This window comes from Dermacentor variabilis, chromosome 9 (assembly GCF_050947875.1).
Source record: "Dermacentor variabilis isolate Ectoservices chromosome 9, ASM5094787v1, whole genome shotgun sequence".
NCBI lineage: Eukaryota > Metazoa > Arthropoda > Arachnida > Ixodida > Ixodidae > Dermacentor > Dermacentor variabilis.
In genome coordinates, this window is record NC_134576.1 from 141167707 (window position 1) to 141187731 (window position 20025).

General features: G+C 43.1%; 1 protein-coding gene across 4 annotated transcripts in view; it reads right to left on the bottom strand.

The window, feature by feature from the left end:
- Window positions 1-20025, bottom strand: part of LOC142557690 (histone-lysine N-methyltransferase SUV39H2-like) — a 113735-nt gene that overhangs the window by 87146 nt on the left and 6564 nt on the right. For all 4 annotated transcript variants that reach the window (XM_075669716.1, XM_075669718.1, XM_075669717.1 and 1 more), the window contains 2 exons: window positions 11283-11323; window positions 830-954 (listed from right to left, as the gene is read on the bottom strand). In XM_075669716.1, the coding sequence (XP_075525831.1) occupies window positions 830-954; window positions 11283-11323 (166 nt within the window). The remainder of the gene's footprint in view (window positions 1-829; window positions 955-11282; window positions 11324-20025) is intronic.

Here is a 20025-nt window from a genome sequence, read left to right on the forward strand (position 1 = left end):
GTCGAGGACAGCAGAAAATTAGGTGGGGTGATGAAATCAGGAAACTCACAGATGCAACTTGTAATTAGCTGGCACATAACAGGGGAGATCTCTAGGAGAGGCCTTTGTCTTGCAGTCGACATAAAAATAGGCTGCTGCTGCTGATAATGATATTAGAATCTAATCGAGACGGTCAGGAATTGAACCCGCAACTCATACTAATGCAAATTCAGGATGCTAGAGGCAAATGTTAAGTGCTTTTGAGGTGACAGATTGGTGCTTTGAGATGTCCAACGTGTTAATTTTACTAAGAACATAAGTATCACAAGTCAGAAATTTATGAAAAGAATTATAAAATTCCACCACTGCGAGAATACATGTCCTGTTTGTGTATGGTAAATATAAATTAGTAGTAGTAATTAGGCTAATGTGTAGAGTATCACATGCGTAATTCACTATTTAAGTTCGGCTGTCACTGGAAGCAGGTTGTATCATCATATATCCATAGCCAAAGCATATTTAAGCTTAAAAAAAATTTAGATAATGGGGTTTTCAAGGCAAAAAACCACGGCCTGATTATGAGGCATGCCATAGAAGGGGACTCTGGATCAATTTCAACCACCTGCGATTCTTTAACGTGCACCTCAATCTAAGTACACGGGCATTTTTGCATTTGACCCCCATCAAAGTGTGGCTGCCGTGGCCGGGATTTGATCCCGCGATGTCATGCTTAGCAGCACAACACCAAAGCAACTAAGCAACCATGGCGGGTCATATTTAAGCTGAAACACCCACTAGGTATGCAGACAACCTGAGCTGCAATAAATACAGGATAGTAAAAGCTACAAACCTAGAATTTGTCCGAACACAGCATTCTAGTACTAAGGCCATACAATTCTGCACTGCATCTTCCGTTTCCCAGGAGTTGTAGATATCGCTCCAGCCCTTCCATTTGATGAGAAACCGCGTCTGGCCCTGAAAAAGAGAAAAAAAAATAGAAAAAAAGAAAAAGAATGAGCGAGTGTGCTTTGGGCAAGATCGCTAACGGCTAGGCAGCCGCTCCTTCCTTTACTGAGGCAAGCACCCCTTGAACTCTTCTCACACCTTTACAATAAGTGCCCCAAAGTTTTGTGGCTCACTAAACAATCCATATGCTCCATTCAGAACAACCATGCCCTTCCAAGTTTCGGTAACATTTCATAATCAGCGACAACTTGAGAATAGGAGCCATAACACGGAGCAAGGTGGTGATATTAGAAAGGTGGCATTCACACAGGCAAGTTGCTGAGGCTGTGTTACCATTTAAGCTCACTCGCTTGCTGCTTACCCAATCAATGGTGCACGACAGTGCATTATGTTAACGGTTATTTGATGTGGTGATGCTTGTGCGAACAGACATGAACAGCACCAATCACAACACATTTTTGGAGTGGGGACATACAAGTCCCACTTGCCAGTGTTGAACATTGGTTGCAGCGAGTTGCCCTCTGATCGCTAGCTGCAGCTGGTCCCACGATAATTGCTGATGTGAATGCTGCATTAAGAGTTCGCCCTCATGCTCAAAGCATTGGTATGCACAAATACTGTTTCATCATCATCATCATCATCATCATCAGCCTGGGCAAAGGCCTCTCCCATACTTCTCCAACAACCCCGGTCATGTACTAATTGTGGCCATGTTGTCCCTGCAAACTTCTTAAAGGGAAGCTGAAGAGTCTGTCGAATTCAATAAGACGCTCATATACGGATGCGGGAACCTTATAAACCATGTAGGTAAAATTTGGGGGGGTTTTTTTTCGATTAGGAGCGACATAATCATCGGTTAAAATTGCGCTGTAGCTCCGCCCCCCGTCGAATGCCGCGCGCTGCTGCCGACGCTGACGATGCGAGCGGAGACCAGAAACCACGGTGTTGTGATGTCAACTCTAGTGTTTTGTTCCTTCGCAGCCTGCGCGACCGTGCCTGACCATGCTTGTTTCTGCGTGCGTGCCATCGTAATCTGCTTCGATCGACCCTGCATTCCTTTGTTGGTGCGTCTGCGTGTATGTAGAGTGGTAGTCAACGTGCGCAGCATCAACTGAAGTGGTGGGCCGATCATGCCGGCTTTCTGTGCAGCCTACAGTTGCACGAGCACCAGCGGCCGCGACGATGTTGTCTTCCATTGTTTCCCACAAGACAAGAAGCTTTTAACGAAGTGGGTGACTGCTGTGAAGCGAAAGAATGTCAAGCCCTCAAGAACAATAGTGCTGTGCTCCAACCACTTCCGTGACGACGATTATCACGAGATGGCGCACAGATGAAGGTCACTACATGTACTGCATGAACCGGGAAGCTTTTCACGTGTATAAACTGTCTTTGTAGATTGCCGACAGCCTTGGACAGCGCGCAAATGCCGACGATCGCATCCCCGCTTACGTTCCACGAGGAGGCATGTAGGAACACAACACTACAGTTGTTTGACCGGAAACAAGCTCACTAGATCGGCGAAAGATCGGCGAAAGATCGGCGAGATCACTAGATCGCTTTGCAAAAAACATACTCACCAAAGAGCATTTCCAACACGAGGAGATCCCAAGACTTCGCTTTCGTTCGCGTCGAAAGCACTGCTCGCACCAGCATTGTTTGCTTCTTCGAGAGGCCGGCTCTTCGCAATCGGCTCGTACATGTAGGGAGTAATGCCGAACTCCTCAGAAAAACGCAATCTCTCTAAATTTTCCATTACCTCTTAATTTTCCATTACAGCACCAAACTACCTGGCACCACGCTTCATGTGTAGCGGCAGCGGTCGGTCACTAGAGTTGACGTCACGAGGCGCCCGACCAATCACAGGCGGAAACAAGACGCGCGAGCTGGGCGTGTCCGCTGCTGCACTTTTCGTCGAAATAAAATATATTTGCGCTTTCTTTCACTCAATTACGATACGATATTCGAATTCGGAGGGTTGAAAACCATTATGTACACATGTTCCCTCATTTTTTCTGGAAAACCTTTCAGCTTCCCTTTAATCTCATCCGCCCACCTAACTTTCTGCCGCCCCCTGCTACACTTCCCTTCCCTGGAATCCAGTCCGTAACTCTTAATGACCATCGGTTATCTTCCCTCCTCATTACATGTCCTGTCCTGCCCATGCCCCCCCCCCCCATTTCTTTTTCTTGATTTCAACTAAGATGTCATTAACTCGCATTTGTTCCCTCACCCAATCTGCTCTTTTCTTATCCCTTAACGTTACACCCATCATTCTTCTTTCCATAGCTCGTTGCGTCGTCCTCAATTTGAGTAGAACCCTTTTCGTAAGCCTCCAGGTTTCTGCCCCGTAGGTGAGTACTGGTAAGACACAGCTGTTATACACTTTCCTCTTGAGGGATAATGGCAACCTGCTGTTCATGATCTGAGAATGCCTGCCAAACGCACCCCAGCCCATTCTTATTCTTCTGATTATTTCCGTTGTAGCAATTGCAACAACAGGGTGGATGTCTGATTTCCCCTTTATTAATTACTTCACTCCATCTTGCGGGTTCCCGCAGAACTATTATGTCAAACTGTTGCCTTTGCTTAGAGTTGTTGACAAATTCGACTTCGCCCTGCCATCTGCTAGCCGCCTGGTTAGTTCAGATCATAGAGCGGCTGCCCCAAAAAGGCTGTGGTCTCGGGTTCAAGTCCCAGACCAGGACAAACCTTTCTTGAACTACGAGGCTTTTCTTTCGAGGAACCTGTATAAGTTTCCATAATAGCAATTGAAGTTTGAAGTTTATTGAATAATTAGTGCAGATACAAAAATATTGACATTTAGTACAGAAAAAGGTCTCATAGTGTAAACACTGTAGGGGGACCTTTTATAATGTTAAAAATACACTAATACTACTTGACAGCAAAAAGGCAGCAAGTTATAAGAATACGAAAATGCAAATACAAATGCAAATACAGAATGATGCAAAAGAATAATACAATGGAAAATATAAAATGGTAGGGATAAGGCTTAAGCAGAAGTAAGAAACGAAGCAAACAGTATTAGAAACGACAGAACTGAAGTTGTGTTTTAAAAGACATATTCAATAAACGGAGCTATAGGTTAACATGAAATTGCGAAGCTGATGTTTGAATGACGATATAGAAAAGGCACATTTAATGTTAAAAGGCAATGAATTCCAAAGTTTGATTAAAATAAATGCTACTCTTTGTGAGCCATAGTTAGTTCGTACCTTAGGGAGTATAAAATTGTTATTGGAGGAAAAGCGCATAATATTTGAGTTAGTAAGGTGTCGAATAAGAACAAATTTGAGAAGGCTGTGGTCTTTAACTGCTTGATAAGCAAATGTGCAGACATTAAATTTGATTAGATTGTCAATATTCAGTATGTGCAGTTCCCGGTACAGATCAGTAACATGTGAACGTCAGTTGGTCCAGGTGAGAATGCGAATGGCTTGATTTTGTACATGTTGGAGGGAAGAAAGGTGGCAATGATATGTTTGACCCCAGGAAGCAATACAATAATTTAGATGACTGTGAATGAATGCATAATATAAGGTGGCCAAAGTAGTCAAGTCAAAGTAACATCTAGCTTTTAGTAATACCCTAATACCATAGGAAGTTTTCCGCTGTAGCTCATTAATATGCAAATTAAATTTTAAGCAGGAATCAAGTTTGATACCAAGGAAGGAACATTGATCTGATAGATGAATAGGATGTGTGTTTATAAAGAGGGGCATAACTTGCGCATTATTTATTGACCTGGAATAGAAAATTAAGAACTTACTTTTCGAGGGATTTATCAAAAGCTTATTTTTAGCACACCATGCGCTAACGTTAATAAGTTCAGCGTTAAGGGTTGTTGAAATGTTGCTTACAGAATTACTCGAACATAAGGCAGTCGTGTTGTCAGCATATAAGATGCATTCTGAAAATGTGGTTAGACACTGTGGAAGGTCATTAATGCATAGTAAAAATAAAAGCGGGCCTAGAATTGCGCCTTGCGGAACGCCGATGTTAATAATTTTTTTAGTGAAATAGATGCCGGAGATGGATACTAATTGCTCACGATCAGATAAGTAACTACGGAAAAGATTGAGAGAGTTGCCAACAATGCCATAAGATGCAAGTTTAGAAAAAAGAACGTCATGATCTAGTGTATCAAAAGCTTTGGTAAAATCTAGAAAAACAGAACCAACGAAGCTACCATTGTCAATTTCTAGTTTACATTTTTCTGTGAAGTAAATGAGGGCTAGGTCCCTTGTCTAAATACCCTTGTCTAAATACCCTTGTCTAAACTCAAATTGTTTTGGATGAAGTAGGTTAAATTTCGTTAGGTAGCTAGACAGGCGAACATGTATTATTTTTTCAATTACTTTGCTAAAAAAGGGGAGAATGGATATCGGCCTATAATTAGAAATTAAGCATCTGTCACCTTTTTTAAATACCGGGATAACCCTACTCATCTTTAACTCATGGGGAAATATGCCAGTTTCAAAAATTAGATTGATTATGTAGGTGAGCACATCCGCAACATGATCAACAATCATTTTCACGTGGTTAGCAGAAATATTATCGATACCTGCGCTAGAGGACTTTATACTAATAATTGTTCTTCTTACCTCATCTGGGGTAACAGGAAAAAGAAAACATGAGTGACCACAATGATCAAGTTCGTCATGCGTACTGGCTGGAACGGGTACGGGAGAGGAGTAGTAGTCACTAAATGCATTGGCGGTATCTAGTGGGTTAGATATAACAGATCCTTCATGATTAATGTTGGCTATCGGCGGGTTAATGGTTTTATTGAGAAAGGAATTGATCAAGCGCCATTGTTTTTTTACATCTGAACCAGTACAATTAATTTCGTTTTGATAATAGCGCTTTTTGGCATTCTTCATTAGAGTATTAAGTGTGTTGCAATATTGCTTGTAACGGTCAAGTAGATGCACGTTAAATGGCTGTCTTTTTGTTTTTTTATATAGGTTATTAGGTTATCTTTCTTGCGCAGGCTATTAAGTAATCCCTTTGTTAACCATGGGTTTCTAGGGGAAGAATAACGTTTATGGCACTGTACACATGTTGTCGATGAAGATAAGCAATTGGATATTGTAGAAATGAGAGCGGTGTATGCTGATTCAACATTATTCATTGAAGTCACACAAGACCAATCAGAATTAGACACCATTTCTATGAATTTGTCGCGATCAAATTATTTTTAACAAAGCTTACACTATTTGTGCGAGGACTGTTCTCAAAGAAAAGTGCAACGGGGAAATGATCTGTAATATTGCTTTGAAGAATGAATGCGGAGGGAGGATAATTGCTACGATTGGGTGGATGTCTGATTCCCCTTTATTAACTAGTTCTCGAGCTTCTTTGTCAGTCTCCAAGTTTCTGCCCCACATGTCAGCACCGAAAGAATGCATTGATTGTACACCTTTCTTTTTAATGATAATGGTAAGCTTCCAGTCGGGATCTGACAATGTCTGCTGAATACGCTCCAACCCAATTTTATTCTTTTGCAAATTTCCTTCTCATGATCACTGTCCCCTATGAGTAATTGACCTAGGTAAACATACTCCTTCACAGACTCTAGAGGCTGACTGGCGATCCTGAACTCTTGTTCACATGCCTGGTTATTGTTCATTATCTTTGTCTTCTGCATATTAATCTTCAACCCGACTCTACGTAGGTGCAGTACGTAGGTGCAGGGACACGAGTACGTCCCCATCCAGCTTGCAGCATGGTCACGATGTGGGAAAACAGCATTAAGATTGAAATTTCAGGCCTTTTCATGGCACGTAATGATGCGTTTCATTGCGAACATGATCATTAGCGTGCACTGTATGCTCTGCGCTTGTCAGCTTAAAATGGCCAGACCTGGTGAGGGGCCCTTTAAACATTACAAAGGTCAGGTTATTCAGAAAATGATTCGCCTGCCCAACATAACATTTCCCACAAGATAACAGAATGTTATACACAGCACCCTTTGCTGCACTCGACCAAACTGCCACGGTGCTCGATCGTGCACCTACGAATGCTCCGGCCTTCTCTTACTACCTTCTTGTCCACTTCCGCGCATAGCTTGCTGAGCTTGCTGTTCAATGAAAAAAAAACATGTTACACCCGTTACACCCGCATAACAACAAAGTTATGCGCCAAGTTTATATTTCAGGGTGTCTACGAAGTTGACTATTCTAAATTCCCTGAGTTTTCCAAGTTTTCCCTGAGTGCCTTTGCAAATTTCCCTGAGGGATGCAGAACTATGCTTTATGTCAAGACGGGCTGAAACCATATCACCCAATGCTGTCACTCTCTAATAAGCATATCGAGTCGGACATTGTCAAATACGAAGAAAAACGAGACACATAAAGAAGCCAATATTTTCGATTATGATCTATTTCTATCAAATGATAGCAAGCTCAGTGGTATGAGGCCCTAACATTGTCAAAATTGAGATCCTCTCTCAACAGCTCGTAAGTCAATATCAACTGTCCTGACATACTCTCAGCCTGCGCACGATGCCTCAGTGTTGTGTTTCACTGCTTTAAAGAGTTTATTTTGGTTTGAATGAAAGACACCTACATCTCGGCATCAGCCAAAACTTTGTTCTTTGAGCTCAAGCTTCTTCAAAACGATGGCAGCACGCTTCCTTTCCCGTTCATTCTTCAGTGTGTAGGTCCTTTCTGTTCTTGTCTTCCTTCCGCCACTTGCTCGCCCCATGGACCATTTGAAGCAGTTTCTTGGCCAGTTGCATAGTCCACGTCCGATTTTTCGAACTCCCTAGGGGCCGCGAAAACGTCCGAAAAATTGGCCAGTTGGAAAAAAAAATGCATGTCATTTACTGCCGTTAAGGGCTCTAACTACCACAGGCACATTCGAAAACGCTCTGAAGGCCTGTCGGTACACGTATTAGGCATATGGGTGCTCATACTGTGACAGGAATTACCGGGTGCATGCGTGTATAATTAAGGAATACATACCGTGTCTCGTGGCAATAGCCCCTTCCCACGCTTGTTATGCTTCACTGCAATACTTTTGCGTATGCTTCACTAAGTAACATTTCTATACAGAGGCGAAGCTGACTTTCGGGGACCGGCCTTATACAATGCTACGTGCTTTCCAAGCTTCTAAGCCAATCGCGAGGATCACAAAGGCGGAGTCCGTGCCATTGCTAACAACGGCGAATCCTTTCAATAAAAAAACACGGTACCAAACGACAAGAAGCTTCATAGCGAACGTCGAAGCAGTTAGGCCTAGAGTTGCCGCAGTGGCGGCTACGATTGCCAGTGGATCTGCGTGCGAGAGCGCCAGTTCGAGGTGGCGAGGTAATCAAAATGGCAGCAATGGTGGCTTTGCTTAATGCCGTTTCGGACCTGTGGTCAAGGCAAACTGTCCGGAAAATTGGACGGCGAAGAGTTCTTGCGTCCGAAATTTCAGATGTTCTGATACATTGGCTCTATAGGGTATGCGGCGGTGCCGCGAAGCCGTCTAAATTACAGAGAATCCGGAAGTTGCTCATTGACTGTACAGTGGCAACTCTTCCAGCCGACGGCAGGGTGTTAAAGACGATTCATTACGATTCTTGTCTGTTACTCGAGCCAGCATTACCGCGACTTTCGACCCTTTCAATAAAATTACAGCTAATTTTCCCTAATAGAGGCACAAATTCCCTGAATTTTCCCCGAGTTTGTCCAAACTACTCAAAATCCCTGAGAATTTCTGGTCTTCCCAGTTTTCCCGTTTGGTAGACACCCTGATATTTAGAGGAAAGGGGGAGGGACACATTAGGGACCTAAAGGGCCACTAAAGGCAAATATTAAGTCAAGCTGAAGTGATAGATTAGGTGCTCGAGAATGTCTAAGACCTCAATATCACAAACAGAGCTTTAGTAAGAAAAATTGAGGTAAATCAGGGACACGATTTGGGACTCCACCGGGACAGTCAGGTACTGGCCTGATGATGAAGGCACTCACCATTATAATTCTGTCGCGAGTACTCAACCACTCGTAATAAAAAGATCATGGTATTGCATTATGAGACAAAAGAAAAAGCTATGTGTCCAATTCTATTTGATCTTTAGAAAAAGGAACTCATTGACAATACCCTAGACAACCTCGTGGGCAATCGAAAGGTTTCCTTTTCTCCACTCTGCGCCACTTATACTTTCGCGTTTCAGTAGTTTCGTTATCACGTAGCACTGCACTGGTTTTGCTGGCTTGCAAAACTCACACAAACTCCAAGTAACAGAGAATGCCACATCCATGTGATGTCACGGGATTCCCAAATGGTCGACATCACTTGACCAAGAGCAGCTTCAGTGGCGAATACAACGCTGTCTTGGCTCGGTTTCTCCATGGCCACACGTTTGTGTTTTGTGTAGAAAACCGTTGTGTCATCTGTCGGGCCCTGTTGTACTTACAGGCGACACTAAAGGGCACTGATGGCATCACCACATCTCACTTAGGGTAGGATGATTTGAATTGCACTAAAGGTATGCGGACCCCTGAGACACAATTTTCTCACAAACTAAGTCTTTCCTTGGCATGTAACAAGCACTGAGAGATTTCTGGAACACTATTTTAACAGTCCACATTGACTTAGTATTTGAATTTCGTGTCCCTTTAAATGAAAATTTATAAATACTCATTTTCTACTTGTTTAGGGGTGTCATAAGAAACACAAAGTTTGCCTGCAGCCCTGGGAATACCAAAAATGGCAGCAAATCGATATTCAGAAAGATATAAGCTGTGTTATGGATGACCACTACAGTAAGCTTAAACTAAGTAGGGTATCTACAGCCTTTGCAGTAAATTACTTATTGAAGCGTGCCAGAGCTCTACAAGTGCTTTTTATGAGCAAAGTAGAAGTTTGCCCCATGTACCGAAAGAAGACAACGCGCCACAAAAAGATACATGCTTAAAGAAATAAGGGGCATCCAATGGGTGATGTGTGAGCAAAGTTTTAAGAGCATCAGTTGACTGCATGTTTTGGACGAATTTCTTTAGCAAGTGCTCGAAAGTGTTAACACCATTAAATGCAACGCTTCCCAGTTTCCAGAGAGAACTGTACTTGACACCAAGTTCATATTCAGTGGACTCGAGCTTGCAAGACAAGAGCTTTTAAAAATTCATTTTTTTCCGCGCACCGTTACTGAATGGAATGCTCTTTCTGCTGATACAATAAACTGCACTACTGTTGAGTTGTTCATGCCAAAGCTGCAGCAGCAATCCCCTTGACCTTACTTAATTGTACATGCCCCCCCATTCCCCTATCTGGCCTCGCTCAACGCATGCACTACTCTTCAATTTACGTTTTATTCTCTAGTACTTTTTCAGTGTGCTAAAAATATTTGCTTGGTGTCATGTGTATCTTTCGGTGTTCGCAAGGCGTAATGTTTTACAAGTTTATCTTGCCCTGATTATGGTATGTTCACTCATTGCAGAGATGTTTGTCAAGAGATGTCTGTTGCCGCTATTCTGACTTTGAATTGTATAATTTCTAGTGTTCGAGTTTCTAGCGTTTCAGTTTCTTGTACTTGTGCGTGAATCATGTTTTCCCTAGTACCTGCATTGAACTTGCTTTGGCAAATTTTCCTGTTGCACTTCTAGAATTGTTTCTCTTTGTTTCCAAATCTGTTTTTGTGTTATAACCCATTCCTGTTTAAGGCCCCATTGAGAGGTCGGCAGTACTCCTGAAATAAATAAATAAACAAGGGGCCATGTTAGCAGGGGCCATGTTAGCAGGCACCTGTGAGAAAAATTTAACCGCTTCTGGCTTAATTATAAGTTTTGCAAATAATTACTGAATCCTTGTTTCTTTTTTACCTATTTGATGCATTTTACGAGGTTCATAATAAGTTTCTCAGATGTCCTCGGTGTACTAAATGGGCCACACTGTTTACATTTGGTGAAAATAGGAGGCATATTTATAATATGGATGATGTGTAGAAGTTTATATTATGTGGATTAATTATGGCCTTTGCAGTACACTGCATCTGGAATTGTTCTTGAGAAACCCGAGTGCATTTTTAAGAATTTTTTTTCAGTTAATACTCATGAAAACAAACGGTTCAAAGTAGTTCTAACTCAAGCAAGCTTGTCTCTACAGATGTACCAAACACTTTTGCAGAAACCAGAGGCACGCGAGTGTATTTTTTTTTTTTCTTCAAAACCATGTGAATCCGAACGAAACGGTTCAGAAAGCTCCGAACCGCTTTGCTCTAGAGCTGAACCTGAACTGTACTGAAGGTGAAAAAAGTTTTGGTTTGACACTGTGGTCGTAAGTGAAGTGAAATTTACCAGCTTCAAAAACAATTTGCAGGTTCTACATACCTTCTCTTTCTTTATATCCAGGACATCCTCCACTTCATATTCTGAAAGAGAGGCATTAATCAGCAAAATCTGGTATGGTTGATGCACGACCATGCAAAACGAGCATTTTTTTTTTCTTCCTCTTTCGAGCACATAGTAATCAGTACTAACCAAGGCCAATACAAGTGTCAAGCATGCTACAACAGATCTGTCAAAACTCCACTAAAAGCATTCGAATTTTGCCTTGTGGCACCATCTGTGGGTGGCCCTAGATTTGAATCTGGCAGTAGTGGCTGGCAGAGCATAATGAGACTGTCAGTACAGTACAAAAATTGCCACATAAATCACCCAATTTCTCCTAGGCCATTTGAGCTGTGAAAAAAATGTTTCTCAAGTGGTCAGGGCCACGTTTTGTAGCAATGCTTTCCACTCAATTCTATGCTATTCTTATCACACACCATTCACAGCCAGCTAAGTCCAGCGATAAGGTAGATGGAGCATTGCTCTGACCACGGAGCAAATGTAAAAAGGATAACACTGGTATGGGCACCACTACAATATTGTGGCCCAGGTTGAGTTTTCTGGCAGAAAGGCAATGGAGGTTTGCAGAAGTGAAATTCACCGCACATTGTATAGGCATTTGCAGTTTATTTAACTAAAGCTTATTCAAGACTCTTGTAGCTTTCAAGGGACTAAATGCACCTTGTAGCGATACTGCTGAATGTTTTCTAAGCAGCCATGCAGGATGAAATTGCATATTATCCTTGTAGAACATGAGAAAGAATGCTTCCTTTATTCACATCATTCCAAACACGTGATCAGGATGTGCTTTATAGCTACAATGTTACGCTTTGTCAGATATAGCATCACCCTTTAGAAGAAAGTTTTCTTTGAAACTAAGTCCTGTCTTGGCATAAATAATATGTTGCGACATTCCTGGAATGTTTTACTTACACTTTTGTATGATATCATGTTTGCCTTTAGTGGCCAACAATGCCAGATTGAAACCAATTTGCAATCAGGGAACTATGAAAACCTACAAAAGGCAGCCAGAGCAAAATCTGACAATTTCGGCCAAAGCGCGAAGCCATGACAGCGATAGCAAGGTTTTGCATTGCCCTTGAACTTCTTGAACAGGATTTTAATTATATGTGGCCGCAACATGTTAGCCACAGCATGCAAGGCAACTACTGCTGGGCAGAAGGAACAGCGCCCTGGCAGCTACCAGGCCTGCAACACAACTGCTGGCATGAGGAGCACCAGCAGTTGTGTTGCAGGCCCCACAGCTCAATGGTGCAAAGGTGAGACTGATGGGGGACCATTGGCATTAGTCAGAGTGTCCAGTGAAATATCAGATAAAATTATCTTAACATTTACTGTTTGTTCCACACAGACCAGTGCATACAAACAGCAGCTCAGTAGAAACACTAGAGCGCTTATGGTGCATGCACACAAATGTTCATGCCAGCTGTGAAAGGCAGGACACTGCCATGGCCCCACCACCTAGCTGACTGAGCAGAGCACTTATGGTGTGTCTAGTTTGCTTGGTCGTTTTTGCAACCAAATGCACACCACATCTGTGGAGATAATCCAACTGTCTGGACACTAGCTGTGCATGCGACATCGATATCAGGACAGCATGACAACAGCAGCAGTGGTGCCGAAAATGCACTTTGAGCATCCACATAATTGCCAATGCAATAATAAATGCAAGGCTGGCTATAGCAATGCTAAATCCAGTTCAGCTGCACCAACAAGTATTGTACAAGATAGGTATAATGCTCATGTCCGTGATGCAGTTGGTTTTTGTCAATTTGGCCTTGACTGGACATTTAGATTTTGTACAAATAATACTGCAACAAGACACCTGATATCAACGACCACTGAGCTATGGTTTTGGCATGCTGGACCAGTACTGGAGCTGAATATAAGTACATCTTGTAAATATTTTTCCACCGACTTTGTGCTTACCACCATGCATTACGTCCTTAATTTGACCATACGGTTCATTTAAAGGGGCCCTGAACCACTTTTTATCGAAGTGGAGAAAGACATTTTAAATGAAGATAGGCTATTTCAGAACCACTTTGCCACAAAAAGTACTTCAATGCGTTCAGCAGAAGCGGAGTTATCGGCAATCAAACATGGCCTCCCAGCTGTGCTCTCCTTCCTCCTCCGATGCCTTGCACTGCGAAGGCTACGGCGGAGACGTCACCGTGGCGCGCAGTTCAAATTTCCGATTTGGTGCCTATGCCACGCTAAACGTAAGCCAAACGCGGCTGTCCTCAGAAAGCCGCAGTGCGCTTAGCCACAGGACTCGTGGCGGCACCTCACGGCAGCCGCAGTGTAGCCAAGCGCAGCGACCAACAGCAGCGGCGTATTGGAGTGTGCATTATGACGAAATAGAGCACACAGAAAAGAGCGAGGAGCATGGGGTTTTTGAAAAGAGAGCGTTTGAAAAAAATTTGACTTCGCGCTCCGCTTGCAAGCTCCACGGGCCACGTATGACAGCAGAACTTGGCTGAAATGTTCACAACAGCGTATGCTACCCGCAGACTACGTTATTTCACCAAGCCCGAGGGGTGGTTCAGGGCCCCTTTAGTGCCACTGTCACATTTCCATCAAAGCACCTTTTTATCTATGTAAAACAAGTGCTCGTTCAAGGTCATCAATGCTTGCGTTTCTAAGTTTTTACAGGGAAGGAACTAGTGTGACTAGAAGCACTGAAAAAATGTTATGTGCTTGTTTTAATGGTGTCTTGGAAGAACTAGATCATTCACAGAGTTTATATTTAGAGTTAAGATGTCCTGACAGTCTATTTGGTAATTCATGACTTGGTTATAGTAGTGCACTGGAAAAAACATCGGCACAATAAATGAAGACACCGAAGAAGCACGAAAGAAGTTTGGCACATTCCCTTCTCCCGCACAATGTACGGGCAACAGATGCTCCAACATAGCCTGCCCACTGTTTTGAATAAATTATTGTCAAGGGGTATAATTCCTGAAACATGTTCACTAGTTGACATAAGAAGTGCATTAATTCACTATCTTCTTTTTGAAAGCCGCGTTCATGTATTTTTTTCTCGTATTTTGCTGCGATGTATCCTGTGTAATTTTATCTTGCTGCGATGCATTTCTGTGTTTTTTTTTTTTTTACTATTATGCTGTTTTTTCTGTTCTTATGCTTTGTTCACAAACTCATGCATATACGAGATATTTTTGCCCTTGTTAAATAGCCAGAGCGTTACTATGACTTTTACACTTTGTGTTTTCGCTGTATGCCTTGTACAGGGGGGCTCGGGCATCCCTCAAGTGATTGTGTTCACTTTTTGCCCAGGCCTACCCGCATCGTTGATTTTTTGGCGATGTAAATAAACTTCAACTTCAACTGAAGTTTTTCAGATCCTAATTTGATTGCGACTTTGCCTCTTAATGTGTACTGCCCATATAACTAGGCTATATATGGTCATAGAGCTAGTGTGGCAAGTATAAGCGGTAATACACAGAAAATTTTTCATGTGTGTTGGTTAATTCATGACTAAATGACAATTACTAAACCATCATACTTTGGCCGCGTAGAGGCATTATTAAAATTCTCACAGTTTCCCTGCCACCCTGAGAGCAGCAAAGGTGGTAGCAAATCCATGGTTGCACAGAATAGGTGACATGTACTGTTACAAGCGTATTTACAAGCCCTGTAGGATGTTTACACAATGCCCCGAAATACCTTAACATGCCAAGAAGTTGAATTCTCAATAGGAGGCATATTAAGCATTCAAGCAGAACTTTTTGTTGGGCTAGTTGGTGCATGTTACCGAACTACTAAAGCGCCAAACAGACAACACAAGAAGAGACATGGACGAGCGCTTACTAACAACTGCTGCTTTATTGTCAGAAACACACAATAAAAACGCAAATCTGGCAGCACAACTCACACGTCGAAAATCACATCGTAGCCAGGCAAAACGCGATAAAACGATTGTAAACGATGACAAACCTCTAATAAAAGATGAAATTCTTGACAATGACACGTGGCGTATAGGGCCAAAGGACCATAAATGATAATGGTTACGCGATACACAAAACACACTTGTAAGGTGTGTTTGTGTATCGGTGTGTTTAGGTAAGGTGTGTTTTCCCCATTAGAAACTAAAAGATTAATATTTCTCACCAAGCGCAGGCAGCACACCAATGTGCTAAGTTCTAACTGCTTCTAAAAAGGACATTTCACTTTTATATAATATTTTTGACAGTTTGCTGATGCATTCCAGGCCCTTCCTTTTAATGTGGAAGGCTTCCTTCAGCTCACGGGCAATGCTGTCTCGACTTCTGTCCAGAACAATGGTATCTCTTGGGCGAGGCTTGCACCCACACTCTTTGCAATGGATGGCCATATTGGAACCAGTTCCTTTTTGCTGTGAGCGTTCATATTCTTTTAGCCTTTCATTTAAACATCGCCCCGTTTGTCCAATGTAAGCCTTTTTGCATGAGAGCAGAATTTGATAAACCACCCTTTCTTGCAACTGACAAGTGGATCGGTATGCTGGGTTCCGCAGGTTGCGCATTCTGTTTTTTGGTTGTTAATGCAAGCGCACAATGTAGCAAGTTTTGAAGGGGCTGAGAAAACAACCGGGACTGTTTCCTCCCCTACGTCAAATACGGCAGCCCTCGTCACCAACATCACATGGTCTTCATGCCACGCCAGACATCTATCTCGTTTTGCCTCAAGAAGGGACTGATTCCTGGTGAAATTTCCGCCCTCTTTGGTGCCATTCAGCCTCCCTACGAGCACGTAAAGCGGGTGTGTAGGATTGTACGTTCAGAATTGGGGAGGCAAGTGCGGCTCTTTTTCGACTATTTGCGCGTTACATGTCACATCAATTATCCTGAGTGGGTTGTTGAGAAGAAATTCCGGGAATACAGGAAGCTTGCGGCTCAAACGGTGGAATTCTGGTGGCGGCATATGTTAAACAACACACCCAAGCACCCAGGCAAGAAGAAGGCCAGTGGTGCTGTAAAAATCCTGGGACAAGCACAAGTCACGGAGGAAGTAGAAAACGTTCAGGCGAAGGGACCGAAGTTCAGCCTCGAACCTGAAAGTGCAGCGCATGAATAGGCGTGTTGCCGGGAAGGCGTCACCTGAGGACCAGGAAAGGTGCCTACTCGAAGGAGTAGACGCTCTGTCAAGAACAGTTTCGAAGAAAACCTCGAGCAACCGGTGTGGGATTAACAGAGTAGTCACCTTCTTCAAGGACAAAGGCCTGCTACTTTTACAGGCTGACAAGGAAGGAGGCTTCGTTGTGGTCCCGCAAGGAATTTACAAGGAAAAGGCCTGCCAAGCTGTGGAAAAGAATTTCGCCACGTCAAGCCTCAAGCCGGCTAGAGTGAAATCTCAGGCTGTGTCCCTCTGCAAGGAACTGGAACTAGGAAAGACTGCAAATGCCATAAGTTAGTGCAAAAACAAGACTTTGGGCATGTTTTTTACCGCCAAGTGCCACAAAGAAGAAGTTCCATTCCAGTGTATCGTGAGCGAACGTGAATCTTGGCTACGTCATGTTAGCCAGTTTCTCTTAAAGCATTTGAATTCACTTAACATAGAAGATCCCTTCGAAACAAAAAACTCCTATGATGTGGTAGTATTTTTGCAGTCCTGCGGTACCATAGGCAATTTTTTCTCGGTCGATGTTGCAAGGAAGGGGTGGTTTATCAAATTCCGCTCTCATGTAAAAAGGTTTACATTGGATAAATGTTTAAATGAAAGGCTAAAAGAACCTGAATGCCCACAGGAAAAAGGAACTAGTTCCAATATGGCCATCCATTGCAAAGAGTGCGGGTGCAAGCCTCACCTAAGAGATACCATTGTTCTGGACAGAAGTCAAGACAGCACTGCCCATTAGCTGAATGAAGCCTTCCACATTAAAAGGAAGGGCCTGGAATGCGTCAGCGAACCGTCAAAATTACTATATAAAAGTGAAATGTCCTTTTTAGAAGCACTTAGTTAGAACTTAGCATGTTGATGAGGATATGTAGTGTTTAATGGCGCAAGGGCCAGGTTTGGCCAAAGAGCGCCATGACAAGTGGTGATGTTGACGATGTATTATGGAGATGTGACTTGGCTGTAAAGTGGCCTAAAAATTGTCGCTGTAAAGTGCGTAAAATCTACGTGCTATAAAATTATGGCGATGACTAATGACGATTACTATGAACATTAAAATCTATCGTAGAAGAATGATGCAAAATCAAAAATATGTAGGATGTTAAAATTACTTGGAGCACTGCTGCCTCGCCAGAGCCCTTGAAAGACAAGGGCCTAGAGGCATGTGCTATACTAAAGAGATATCGCAGCGGCATCCTCTGAAGAGAGGACCCGCTACGAACATGTGGGGCAAAAAACATGCAGGACGACATCTTTCAGGAAATTTAGTACTGTGTTGGTGTCAAATAAAGGTTCTGGGCCGAGTAGCATTACGGGATGTAGGGGGATGTGCTGCCGGTATGCTAGGGAAAAATGTTTCCTTCTTTCAGATTCGGCTGCCCGACACTCCAGGAGGACGTGGAGGACGGTCAGCCTCTCCCCGCATCTACCGCAGGTTGGAGGATCATTTTCAGTGAGTAAAAAGTTATGTGTGCCAAATGTGTGTCCTATTCTGAGGCGACAGAATAGGACATCTGTCCGGCGTGATTTTGTTACAGGAGGCCAGAAACCTAATTGTGGCTTTATTAAATGCAACTTATTATTTGTTTCCAGGTCCCACAATCGTTGCCAGTAGTTTCGCAGTTTCCTTCTTAAGAAGGGTTTCAGGTCTGTGACAGGGACTGCAGCAGTAGAATTAACAGTGTGTGATGCAATTGATGTGGCCATCTGGTCCGCTAGAACGTTACCCAGGATGCCCCTATGGCCAGGCACCCAGCATATAACCACATCCTGGTTAGATACATATGCTTTGCATAAGACGGAATAGAGTTCAATTATTATAGGATTTTTGTGCTTACAGAACGACATCAAAGACTTCACAACACTAAGGGAGTCCGTATATATAACTGACTTTTTGAGTTTTGATTTCCTTATATGCTTCACGGTCGACAATATTGCGTAGGCCTCAGCCGTGAAGATACTAGTTTCCGGATGCAGTAAATCGGATTCCGAGAAGGATGGACCGACGGCTGCATATGACACCCCCTCGCGTGACTTCGATGCGTCTGTGTAAAACTCCGTGCAGGAGTGTTTGTATTGCAGTTCCTGGAAATGCATCTGGATTTCAATCTCTGGAGCGTGTTTTGTAACCTGCATGAAAGATATGTCGCATTGTATCATCTGCCACTCCCAAGGAGGTAGCAGCTTAGCTGGAGGCATTAGGCGGAACTCGAGGAGTGGGACATGCATTTCATCACTGAGCTCCCTCACACGCAGCGAGAAAGGCTGTCTTACGGAGGGACGATTGCGAAAGAGTGTAGCATATGTCATGTCATTAACGGTTTTAAAACAGGGATGTTCAGGATTTGAGTGGACTTTCAGAAAATATGTTTGGCTGATGTACGTTCTCTGGATATGAAGTGACCATTCATTCGATTCTGCATATAAACTTTGTACGGGACTCGTTCTGAAAGCTCCTGTGGCTAAACGGATACCTAGATGGTGAACAGGGTCTAGCATCTTTAGCGCACTTGGAGCGGCAGAATGATAGATCACGGCACCATAATCTAATCGTGAACGGATCAGGCTCTTATAGAGATTAATTAGGCACTTCCTGTCACTACCCCACGATGTATGGGATAGAAGTTTCATTAGGTTCATTGTTTTCAGACATTTTTCTTTAATATGTTTAATGTGGGGGACGAAAGTGAGTCTGTAGTCTAATATAACACCTAGAAATTTGTGATCTTTGTTTACGGGTATTTGTTGTCCACATAGTTCTAAGCAAGGATCTGGGATCATTCCTCTCTTTCTTGTAAAAAGAACGCAAGAGCTTTTGTTAGGATTGATCTTAAATCCATTATTGTCTGCCCACATTGAGACTTTGTTCAGGCCATGCTGTACCTGCCTCTCGCAGACTGCGAGGTTACAAGATTTGAAAGCTATTTGTATATCGTCCACGTAGACAGAATAAAAGATTGCCGGTGGTAATGAAGCGCGAAGCGTGTTCATCTTCACGATGAAAAGTGTGCAGCTGAGCACGCCTCCTTGGGGTACACCCGTTTCTTGCATAAAAGGTCGTGAAAGTACATTGCCGACTTTTACCCGGAAGGTACGACTGGACAGATAGCTTTCTATTAGGTTAAGCATATTTCCATGGATACCCATTTCTAACAAGTCTCTTAGGATTCCGTAACGCCACGTCGTATCGTACGCCTTCTCCATATCGAGGAATATGGATAAGAAGAATTGTTTGTGTACAAATGCGTCCCGGATATTTGCTTCTACACGTATAAGATGGTCATTTGTGGAGCGCCCTTCTCGGAAGCCGCCCTGATAGGGATCAAGGATTTTGCTCTGTTCAAGGAAATGAATGAGTCGCCGGTTGATCATTTTTTCAAACACCTTACAAATGCAACTTGTGAGGGCTATCGGGCGGTAACTTGCCACTGAGGAAGGGTCCTTGCCTTGTTTCAAAACAGGGACCACAATGGCTTCCTTCCATGCGGTTGGAAAGTACCCTGCATCCCAAATGGTGTTGAAAAGTGTGAGTAGTGTAACCTGCGTGTCATTGTGTAAGTTTTTGAGCATTTCATACATGATTCTATCAGATCCTGGTGCGGAGCTG